Here is a 13178-nt window from a genome sequence, read left to right as displayed (position 1 = left end):
GCTGCTTAAATAAGTTGAATAGAATACAACGTAAACAATAATGCAACCTATATATAAGGGGTCATGTTTACCTTGCTCATGATCTCAAATCTCTTGACAAACATGGTTGTATAGTTGCATCACAAATGATCTCATGCTATCCTCAGCAGGCATGTATTAAATATCCAACAATTGTGGTAAAAGACAACTAACCACTAAAACTCCCATTAAAAAGGTTGATAGAAAAGGGCTAAAAAGCGCCACAACAATGAAGGAAAGACAAACTCCAATATGCACAAGTTTATTTTTTTACCTACAGTGCTCTTTGGGCTCCACACTTTCCCGACTTCCTTCCCTCACTACCAGCACGTGACTATCTCCTCGATCATCAACCCAACTTGATAAACCCACGTCTACATATATTTTACTAATATAATAGACTTTAGAATATAATATACCAAAGACATACTTAGGTTTAAGGTTAAGAAAGTTGTTCTAATATAACTTACAGTAACAATATCGAATTAGATCACCATAACTCTAGGATAGAATCAACATATGTATAACTTCGAGTTTTAGGGTTTGTTCTATTCAATTTTTTATTTATTTTTTTTAATTTTTAATTTTGTCTGAATTTCTCTGTTCCAAACTTATTTGAGCTTATATTATCGAAAATGTTATTATTTGAACTATTTAGAACTTATTTTTATAGAAACTTATTTATTTGTGAAGTATGTATAAATAAACTTGTTTTTATTATTATAGAACTAGCTAGTCTAAACTAATACTTCCTCTTCTTTTAAATGCAACACACATTCTTGAGACACACTTTGAGGAATAGATTAGATTATGTAAATGGAAAAATTAATTAAAATAATTCATACACATAGTAGTTAACTCTTCTCTGATGTTGAATTATTTTGATAAAGTAGCTCGAGATTGTATAACTACTCTAATCAACTTCTAAAAATGCATATCAAAAGGTGTGTTGCATTTAAAAGAAAACGGAGGAAGTGCGAAGTATTAAAGATAACTTGTACGGATTGAGGTCTTAATCTTGTAGTCTTGTAAACTACGGATTAGAAATACCAAATGATTAAATAAGTATCCAAAAATATACATATAATATATATACTATGCACTATATACATGTAAGCATGCATGAGTATATGCCTCATTTATGTATAATTAGCTACACTTTACTTTAGGCATTCTACAAATAATTATGAGGTTTCATAGTTCATTGATAGGGAATATTTTTAAGCCGCTTTTGGATTATATGGTGCAAATTAGAGTCAACATGTCCGACATGCACACAAAATTTCGGAATTACAACTAATAGCCGTTTGTAATTTGATTTTGGAAGAATAAGCATGTGCCACGTGTCCTTTTATTAGAGGCTACATGTCACTTGATTTGCACTCTCTCTACTTTTTTTTTTCTTCCTTGGCTAAGTTGAAATTTAAAAACCTTTGAAAAGATAATGATGAAGATCCATGAAGTTACAAAAAGGATATAAAAATTGTAACTTCAAATTCCACAAAAGAGGAAAATGTTGGGTTTTCTTGAAGACTTCCCATATGCTATATGATCATTAGATGAACAACTACATATGTTGGTGGTTGTCATCGCATTTGCTTCTACATTTTTGTCAACTATGACTATTAAACTTAGATTTTTCATCATCATATCTAGTGATGAGTGACCTAGAAATACAAAGTTTTAATTAATTACACTTAATTTGGCAAGCTAATTTCATCGAGGTCGTCCATAGATAAGAATACTTCGTCCAAACACGAAAGCTCAGTATCATTATCACCATCATCATCATCATTCCTTCGCTCATACACCTTACAGATGACACATTTACTATAATCCTGCAATCATTCAGTTAACAGATTAGGATAAATACGACTAGCACATCAATGCATGTTCAACCTTTTATGCATTGATTGTGAAAAACTACAAGTGAAAGTTACTCTAAACTTAATGCATGTACAATGGATATTGACAGTCACATGTACAATTGTATAAGAAGAGAATTATAGAAACGACACAACTATTTCAAGCTAAGTCTAAATATCGACTGCATCGTGAGTCTGTTTAATGTACATGTAAAGTAAAAGGCGACTTACTAGCTTAGATTGGCCTCTCTTTCTTGAGCCAGATTTACTGGTGGACCCAGAGTCAGGAAGTCTATACTCATGCATTATCCAACTGGTCCAAACATCGGCAGGCGGCTCGCCAATATGGAACACGTAATATTTCTTCATACCAACTATTTTTCTACTACTACTTGACGACATTATTGGCTCGTCCATTCCCATTGGTTTCCAATATCCACTTTCAGTCACCCTGTTTTGCATTTTTCTACTATAATAGTACCATTTACTTCCTTCCGAAAATGCTTTTCCTGTGAAATATTTCAATCATATTGTTCAAATTTCATAATTTATTAGGGTTTCTTAAAAAATAATCAATGCATAAATTATCTAGACTTCAAATGGTTGAATATGTAAGTATAATGATATGTTTTGTGTGTATATGACACGATGACATAGTCACAACATGTACGTGACTAGTTTCTATGTTTCTTTTTATTTGATTCGTAGTGACTACTTGAATGATCGATCACTTAGAAGAGGGGAAACTATTAAGTGTCCGGGATATATATAGATTCAATGAACTGAGTAATGAAATTAATTAGGATGCATGCATGGGAGTATGTAATGACCTAAATAAAGTGACGAGTTACATCATCGTTAGCTAATACTTCGTATATGAATCGGAATAAAAAAAAAACACATGATCCCACATCTTGTTATTGTATATGGAAAATGGGACCTTCCAACTTTTTAAGTTGCTTCTAATTGATGATGAAAATAATAAAGTGGTGGTTTTTGTTGGTGCAAAAAATGATCAATCTGGTACAGAATAATATGATTACTCTCTTTAGTTTCAAATTTAAGAAATGCACAAAAACAAGCAAGTTGTACGGTATTACAGTTTGCATGCTGCGTATGTTACTTCGTTTATATAGTCTTAGAAAACTAGCATGTACGTCTCATTATTCTATATCCGCGACGTGTAACGTACTACTATGGTATTCAATCAATGTCTAATAAAAATATACTATTACATATATAAAACAAATAATAATTATCGAGGGAAAATATTACATAAATAAGCTTCTTATCCCATTCTTTGATGAATATAATAATTCAAATGACATAATCTTTACTATATACATAGTAGTTCGTAAAGATGAGTTAAGTTAGTTTTATGTTTGAGAATCAGACTACATACGTTGAGAAGGATACGACAATATTGTTGCTAGCTAGTGTCTAAAAGCTAGGAATGCTTGACATGAATAACACATAAGAGTTATATTTAGACATGCCTATAGACTACTTGTGTACTTTTACGCTAATCCTAACTTTATATCACCACACTTTGCTCATGTATATTTTGCACAAAAAGAAAAAGAGAGGGATTAACATTTCTTGTACAAATGGATCAGATCTTGTGGTACTACCATAATATTAATCCACTACTAGATAAACAACCAATGGAAATAAAAATATGTTGTACAAGTAAAATATTAATAATAAGCTTCATGAAACTCCTTATATATTATTTTCATAAGAAAATTTATGTTACCTTCCAACTCCCAAGGATTGTAAGGATAAACATCAAGATCAGGGATAACATCAGGATGGTAAGGTAAGAGGGCATCTCTACGACGAAGAAAATGAACAACAAGCTCCTCATCCGTAGGACAAAATCGAAACCCCGGAGGCAAGCTATCGCCATGATTATCATCCGCCATAACAACAGAACAACACTAATTAGAAATCGACGAAAGACAAAGAAGAAGAAGATAATATAAAATGAGTAGTGTACGTTTAATAGTAGATAGAAATGATAAGGAAAATAAACGTATATATTTATATTGAAGGGTGTTTTGACTCCACTAGGTAGTTGTGGATGATATTTAAAGGGAGAGAAAGAAGAGTGACGTGAAACAGAAGCAGCAATAAGATGGTGTGATCACGAGAGGTTGAGGAATGTTAATGTTAAATGTTAATGAAAAATGTTTAGATTAGGCAAAAGAGGTAGGCATAACTTGGCTTTTTCTGCAAGGTTTTTTTTATTTGTTTTTATTTTTTGAGTGCTGCCTAGGCGGCGGGTAACCAATTAAACGTTGGACTATACTTTCAATTAACGGTACGTGATTTTTAAATTTGGAGGCCACACCAATCCAAGCTAGGGTGCTAATTAATTATTTATTTAAAATTGAAGTATATACTTAGAGGTGTCAATTCGGGTATCTAAGTCGGATTTAGTGAGAACGGCTTGGGTCGGATCTATTTTACATTTAAGTCATGCTAAATTCTCAAGTTTTGTTCGAGGCGGTTTTGAGTCGGGTTAGTTTTTGACACTATTCATATACTGTCATACTACCTTACTGCGTCTCATAATACTCTTAAACTTTCACTTTTTCATGTTTGTTAATGTGAAAGTTCGTATCTGAACATGTGTACATGTAAAAATTATTGAATTTGATATATCAAAAATACATTTATTTATGTTGTGTGAGTTTAACAACACTTTGACCATTTTTTTCCTTATGTTTTAATTACAAATGATAATTAAAGCGGTATTTGTAAGTAAAATATAATTAAACATTATAAAACGTAGATAGCATAAATTTTGCATCAATCTAGTCATAAAGTTGGACTTATCTTTGAAGAAGCTACTTGTTGTTTTAAAAGTTGTTATTTAAATACCTTGAGTTACACTTTATTAAAATGGTTACTTAAACATGTTAAAAGGATGTTAAAAAATAACTTATGAAAGTTATGATCGAATGGATGAGCGATATTGTGGACCAAATCCATTTTATTCAATATGGTTTTCACAAAAAAGATATTTAATTATTTAGTCTTAGAGTAGGCATTAGACAGTAGACTTCCTATGTTTACCTGTAAAGGTGAGATTGGGATTTATTTTGGAATTTCTGAGATTGACATATTATAATAGTACATTAGTACAACTAAGTAACTAACGTAATTGTTAAGTAATTATTTTCTAGTAATCAACATAGTTTTATCAGTTTGGCAGAATTTTCTTGTCTGAATTAAGGATTCGTCAGATTTTATGTTCAATTATAAAGTAACAGGAAAAAATTAATATTGGTCAGCTTTGATTTGCTATTGCTGAGTTATAAGTTAGAACTAAGTTACAACCAATTGACTGTCCAAAATTGACATGACTCAAAATCCTACCCTAATCAGATTCCATATTATTCAATGTTTAGATGAAATTAAAATTAATAGACGGTAATGTTAAGGATTTTCTCCATCCAACTAATCTGATTGCATATTATAAAATATATCCAGTTTTTATTATTGTTTAAATACTCAAAAAGTACACGAGCATCAGAAAAATATATTTTTTTTTATACATTGAGAAAAATACCTTAATTGTACCATGCATCTAATACAACCACTAAAAATTGTTAGTAGAATTGCTAGATCAAAATCGCTGGATCTAGGCCAATTCGTTAAGTCAAAGATTTGTTATAAAATTAAAATTGGAATGTTCGACAGAAATGAAATTTAAAGGAAAAATAACAGTTTGTAGAGTAGTTCTCTTAAATCGAGTGGTCTCTCTTTCATATAAGGTAATTAAGAGTGACCATAATATGCTAGCTAGAAGAACATGTGTTGATTGGTGGCGCCAATTGTTGTCCTATCTTTGCATTTTAATTGTTGTTATTTGGGATACTTACAAGTAGGATATAATGGGTTTCAACATCCTCTAAAATACAATTAATACGCATCACATTTATTTATTCAATTTCAATTTTACAATAAGACTGAACACCATACTCTAAACTTGATCATGAAAATTAGACTTTTACTTAGAGACGAAGGGGTAAGATAGAACAAAAGGGAAGTCATCATCCTACTTCATGCTTATATCATCAAAAGTGGCTGTCATCCACGTGGCCAACAAGGAAATGGGTTTGGTCACGGTCCATGTAGTAGAGATCAATCGATCAAATTAAGAGTTAGGCTTATGCCTACCCTACAAAAGGGCATTGCTCCCCTAATTATTACCAAAGAGTTCGCTTGTTCAGTGTAACTCTACCTTTAATCTTTAGGGATGGATTATTATTCTTTAGATCTCACCAAGAATTATTCAAATGTAATCACTACTATTTATTTATTTTTTATTTTTTATTTTATTTTTTATTTTATTTTTTTTTGTTTTGCTATTTTAAATAAGATACAAGCATCCTAGCTATAATATAATAGGGTACGTGTATAGCAATCAAAAAAAATTTCATAATATTGTTGTTTATATTAAGCTACTTATTTTATACTATTCTTTATTTTTCACCCCACTTGGTGTAATAAGCATGCAGTTTCTTTGATGTCACACTATATGTTATACCACAAAAATACAAAAATAAACCCAACAAACTATATGGTAGTGAAAAGGATGGCCACTGTTTGGATCATTTATTTATGGAGTTCACGAAAAGGTATTCATTTTTTTTTCATGTTCAATTGATTTGTCCCCCACCTGACATCTTCATACACAAACAATTGCATTTGTTATTACTTATTAGTAGATCACTAATTTTTCTACTAGATTAACATGCTTTTTAGATTTTTAATGTTTGAAATAAAATGATAATGTATATCAGTTAATTGTAATTTAAAGTTTCGGCGACATGTAAAATATGATACCAATCAACAAAATTGCTTTCTACATCAGTGTATTATATCATCAGATAAGTTTATATGTGAATTCCTTAACTCTAAATATTATCAATTTGTAAGTGTAAAAACTGCATTCACTTCGAGAAATTACCCCCTTTACCTTGTTGGACTATGCAAATCTAACTTGACTCAAACTTTATAGAAACTAAAGACTTATTGACCAAATACAACCACATGTAAAACAAAATAACTCAAATTAAATTTTTTTTTTTAATTTTTTTTATACAAATCAATTCATTAATCAAAAGCCATTCGGCATCTACCAATGAAATCTAAATCGACAAATACATACAGTTGAATTAAATAAGGGTTTCTTTCATCAAAGCTACGATCGTTGAATAGATCTTGCACTGTGGTACATCGCTGAAATATACAACCTTTTCGGAGAGACGGTCTAACGATTTGTTGTAGCCGTAAGGATGATTTTCATCTGATTCACTTGAACGCCTTTGAAGATTTGACAACTGTTGCGATCCCGGACAACTCTTTACCAACAAACTGATAATAGGGCTAAAGATGATTACCTTTTTAATAAACCCTAACACACAAAAAAAACCCTAAACAAAAATGAACAACATAATTAACAAAAACTAACGACTCCACCATAGGGAGACGGACGAATATCTACACTACTCGTGTAGATTTATTGAAAACTAAATTGCAAAACCAAACAAAAATTAAGGGAAAAGAGTCGGAAATAGTCTAATTTCCAAAGAAATTACACTATTAGGCCGAAAATTTGGAGAAACCCTAAAAGAGAGGAGGAAAGAAGAGAAGAGGAGAAGAAAACTCAAATTAAATACGATCTAAATGACTTGTTCGTCACTTCTAACCACTCAATCGCTTGATCTATGTGATTAGATTTAGAGATTATTCCTTCAAGATTGGTATCAGAGCCCAAGGTCTTTTTTTTGGAAGAAGATGTGAATGGTTAAATATCTAATAATGATAATAAAGTCCGTAACAATGAGGACAAAAAAATAAAAAATAAAAATAAAATAAAAAGTTAAGCAATGTGGCCAAATTTGAAATTGTGGAATGAAATCCACTAATTTCTCAAAACCATTTTGTGTAAGAATAGTTAAGGTTTAAAGGTGTACAAATATTTGATGATTAATTCATTTTAGCTGTATATTTAGAGGATCGAAGTTTTTATCGTGGCCACTGATTTGTTAAGATATTGATCGTTGCATTACGAGTTTCATATTGATGTTGATGTGATGACTGTAAGATGTTTATGGAATGTATGTGTTTTGACAAGGGTCAAATATATAGTTAGATTGAGTGTTTTGTCCTATAAATTTAGGGTATGTGTGACTGAGGCACCACAAACCCCAATAAAGGAATCAGATTGAGAAGACATATTGTGAGCTTTTGCCATTCAAATTTTCTAATATTTTCATTGATAAAATTTACGTTAAATTGTGGACGAAGATAAATTGAGTTTGAGGTCAAAATATGTACGAAGTATTAGCTAGAAGTGATGAGAGTTGTGCAATTGTAACTATCTTTGTCAATTTATGGAAATAATGCAAGGTACATATATTGTAGGGCCTAACCCCTATAATATCTTTGTTATTATTTGTCATGTGTCATATATATAAAACTTGACTCAGGTCTTATACGAAGTATATTAATTCTACAATATTCTTGAAATCGTGGTTTTTAATATCAACCCATATAAGGTGAAAAAAGGATAGGTGTTTAAGGGGTTGGATGCAATTAAAAGAGTACTAACTACAATGTTTATCAATTATTAAGTGATCTTTAGTTTGATCTAGTGGTATAAATTGGACTAACTTAGTGATTTTTTAGCCCTAAGTTTGACTGTTATGATCACTATGGATAGATACCAATTGCGCATTGACAACTAGCCACATAGTATACCCATTTCAAGACTATTTCAAGTTAAATACATTTAGTTGTACAGTATCTTAGTATATGAGTTTTTCAAAAGAAAGATACACCTTATTGGTATGAGTAGTTCATTAAATCCGCATAGCGGCAGGAGTATCACATTGACTGTCTACTTAAACGAACAAGGAGTCGAGGAGCCATAATCTCAACCACTGCACCACTCATAATTAGAAACGTCAAGTGACTTAAAGAGACTCCAAATGGTCTAATGCTAGTCCATTTCAAAAGATACCAAAGAGTTCCAATTAAAAACTTGATCTATATAAACCACATAGTCACAAGTCACATCCTAATTGACATTATTCCTTACTATTGAGATGAGATAGCGCCAAAACATCAAGAAGTGTTAATTATACGCATCAAACAAGTTGATGTTAATCCAAAAATTTGTAATTAATGATTAATTCCCTAAGCAGTAAGATAATTATGAATAAGAGCCGGCAAACAAAATAGTTAAAAATGACGACAACATTGTGATAAATGCGCCTTTACAAGGCATGTGTTTTTGAGTAAACTTATAACCAACCTTTTAGAAGAAGCGCCGTTTTTATACTTATGATAACATCCATGAAAATTTTTCACCACAAAAAATCCATGTAATTGGTGTTGACCCTACATCATAGCAGCCACATGAACACAAGAAGATGGTTTGCCAAATCTATCTACCCAATAGTTTAAAGTTAAGCCATTTAGATCTTATCCAAAGTTAATAATAAATATCACCATCTTTGTGAAAATGAAAGTTCAAACTCATCCAATTTGTCAATGCCAAAATCCCCAATTTTGACGGTCTTTAGGTCATATGGTATGGAAAGTTCTCATATAATAATGGTGGGTTAAAGGGGTGTTTTTGTTTGGGATATTTTCACTCGTCACGATTAAAATTATTAAATATCAGGGATAGGCATGTAATTTATTTTCAGATAAGATGTCTTTAGTTATAGAGGGCTTATATTATTTTACTCGTACGATATTTTAGGGTATATTCTAAAAACATTGATATCAGATGCAACTGCTATTTATATATAAAGTAAAAACTCATCCTAACATAATATAAAACATTGGCGTAAAAAATAAATATTATATTATTATTGTAAAATGCGTAACAAGTTACTTCTCACTAAAATAATAAGTCACTTTTAATGTCAACTGATCATGTCAAGAAAATATAAACGTGTCCGGATGCACACTTGCACATGATTTATCTTGAATTCCAAGTAATATTGTGTTCAAAGAAAGGCAAGAGGACGATGGTTGGAAGACACATTTAAATTGTGTTTAATATATACTGAGAACCAATCATGTGGTAGCTTAATCATGAAGAAGCGAAATTTGAACATGCTGGTTGGCTAATGCTTGGGAAATCTTGAGCGGCGGCGAATCCTTATTGCCGCAATGACTCGCATAATGTTATTGGTGACGACAAGAAATATGTGCAAATTAGACAATCATAGTTCATAAATAAGGTCACGGCATGATGAAGGAAAAACCAAAAAAAGGGGGGGAATGTTTTAATGAGGGGCATAGAATAGAAATCTAATTAGGGGGGAGATAAACATAAAATTTATGAGGGTTTTTTATGGTTAGTATTGGCTTGTGACTTTGTGGACTTGTGACTTTGAGATTTGAGAGTGATTACTCTTGAGTGTAGGAATTTTTTTTTTTTTTTTTTTTTTTTTTTTTTTTTGACATCAGCGATGGAGGAATTCTTGAATTAGAAGGGTAATCCATTTATGTGAGAGGATTGTAAGGGTTGCATATGTCAAAAATAAAGTTGGCAATCTCTAACAGGACACGACTATACGATCAAAATTAGCATGACATAAACACGAAATTACTGAAATAAAACACGAAGTTTGCACGACGCAACACGAAACTAACTTGAACATTACCAACTATGATAAATTAATCAAATTATACCGTTATTCTACATCTTTACATATTTTTTGATCGATTTTGTAAATAATACGAAATGGACCGAGATCAAACACGAACACGACACTATGCAACTTTATGCCAGCTCTAATCAAGTTTTTTTTTTTTTTTTTTTTTTTTTTTTTTTTTTTTTGTAATAAAAAAAGTTGTTTTTATTTAATGACTACTTAACCAATTGAGAAATCCCTTCGTTGTTAAACAATATGATAGTGTCCCTTAAACAATATTCTAAAATTCCAAACCTCTATATAAACAAGTACATCAAATCACGATTATCACACTTCTTTAACAATCATTCTCATAACTTTCCATTGAACAAACAATTTATAAGATGGAATCATAAAGCGTACTTAAGTTTATTTAGATCTCAATCTTCTTGTTACCTTAAATTAATTGAATATTTCATGTTTCGTACAAGGAAAATGCCAAAATCATGAAGCAATACAACAATTAAGCTTTCATGTTGCGTTACTACTTAATTCCTAAAGGGAAAAAAAAAGAAAAAAAAAATTGCGTGAACCTGGTTCACAATAATATTATTGTCGACGTGAGGTTTAGTTATGTTGAACGTAGTGACCCTAATTTCAACATAATGACCTTTATTATTCATATCGACCACTATATAAAAAAATTCATTAAAAAAAAAAATTCAACTTCTTATAATCGTTATAATGTCACAAACTCACAATGACTTTTATTTTTGATAACAACCTTTATTTTAATATAGTGACCTTTTTTTATTAATAATTAAATAACCATAATCTCTCTAATATTAGTGGTTCACAATAAATTAGTGTGAACCAGGTCTATTTAAGAGTTCATATCTAAAGGAAGCGTCCATGTTGTTTTTTGGTTTCCAATTATTTCATTTGGCTTTCAACTTCTAAAATTCTCCAATCAAAGTTCTCCTAAGCTGGATTCTAGGTTTTTTTTTATACATCTTAACATGAAATGACTAATAATGTTCTTTCTTTTACTCATAACAAATGGAATGCTTGTATCATGTTTGTAAATAGATCAAGAAGGTCAAATTGGTAATCAAACCAATTAGAAGCCTCGCTTTACGAGGCTAAACTTGCTCAATGAGAATATACCTTCTAGTCTTGAGATTGAGTTCAATACCTACCACGTGTACTTTAAAGAAAATCCTAACTCGCTGAAAAATTCGTATTACCTTTAAAAATTAGTTAGTACTTTCTCTCTATTACCAATACATTACATTGACCAAACAAGATAATAAACTCCCAAACACAAATACTTTAATCTAAACATAAATCCACACTTATAAATTTTTAGAACAAAATTATAAAAATAAAATATTAGCCATACACATTAAAAATGTTCATTATGATATTACAATGCAAAAACCTTATTGACCATGAGGAATGGAATTCAGGTCTTGAGGAAGAGTTGCCTAGGTTAAAAAATTGTATTTGTTTGTTGTAGTAATAAACACTAAAAATCTATTAATTATTAATGACATATTTATTAACGAGATAATATCACAAATTATTTCATAGAAGCATTAATATTTGAACTGTGATTATCATGCTCTCTAAACTACGACTCTTAATATAACGAGGATCATTTCTATATTAAAGAAAAATTAGTTTTTTTCTATACAATATCCCTGGGTTATTGACTTTTCTATGTTGCACCCCTTCAAACTCGGAATTCCACGTGGTATCCCTCATATACAATTAGGAACAATGTAATACCCCTGTTGTTATCTAGACGTTAACATGTAGTATTCGTGTAAAGCAACCCTACCGACTAACCACCATAACCACCAGATATGAACCACCACTATCACCTCCTTAAACCACCTCTGAACAATAAAACCATCACTATCATCTCCTGTTCACCTGACAAAACCATCATTATCACCTCCTAAATCCACCATAAAACCACTACTAAATGACGAAACCACAACCACTATTCCTAAACCATCACATCCACCATTTCTAAATCATGACCACCACCTCTAAAACTAGCCTTAATTAAGACAGCTACCTCCAAAACGGCCACGTTGGGTTGGTTTTTTTTTTAGGGCAATGGGATTTTTTTTTTTATGGTAGTGGATGGTTTTCAAGGGTGGTTGTATGGTGGGCCGATTGTTGAGTCGGTGGGGTTGGTTTTAAAGGTGGAGCAAGGGTAAGGAGGAGGTTATGGTGTTCTGAGGGTGTTGGTCATAGTGGGAGAGGAGAGAGAAATGGTAAACCAAATGTCCGTTTGTTATTAAGTAAGGCCGAGAATACTATGTGGTTACTACTAATTGGACTTGGAGGGCACCATGTGGAAGTCCAAATTCAAAGGGAAAGAAAAGCCAATACCTCATGGGTAATGTGTAAAAAACCCAAGTAAAAGATGCAAAGGAGGAGCAAATAACTGAAATAAGGCTTTGTTGATTGCTATTATTTTGTAGCCTTGAAGAAAAAAAATGTCTAATCAATGGGTCAAATGAGGTCAAGTTAGGATCATATGTTATAGAATTTGATTATTTCAGGTCATACTAAGCTTTTTCTTTGATCTCGCTGTTGTATTCTACTACAC

General features: G+C 31.3%; 1 protein-coding gene across 1 annotated transcript; it reads right to left on the bottom strand.

The window, feature by feature from the left end:
• Positions 1-1481: 1481 nt before the first annotated feature.
• On the bottom strand, positions 1482-4259 carry LOC110716934 (NAC domain-containing protein 104-like). Its single transcript, XM_021895585.1, has 3 exons — positions 3640-4259; positions 2115-2392; positions 1482-1856 (listed from the first exon to the last, which is right to left on the bottom strand). Exons 1-3 carry the CDS (start codon positions 3806-3808, stop codon positions 1716-1718), a joined length of 588 nt encoding a protein of 195 aa, XP_021751277.1. The 5' UTR covers positions 3809-4259; the 3' UTR covers positions 1482-1715.
• Positions 4260-13178: the final 8919 nt, after the last annotated feature.

Source organism: Chenopodium quinoa, unplaced genomic scaffold (genome assembly GCF_001683475.1).
Source record: "Chenopodium quinoa cultivar QQ74 unplaced genomic scaffold, ASM168347v1, whole genome shotgun sequence".
NCBI classification, from domain to species: Eukaryota; Viridiplantae; Streptophyta; class Magnoliopsida; order Caryophyllales; family Amaranthaceae; genus Chenopodium; species Chenopodium quinoa.
The sequence above is the reverse complement of the archived record's forward strand: the minus strand, read 5'-3'. Positions and strand labels throughout refer to the sequence as shown.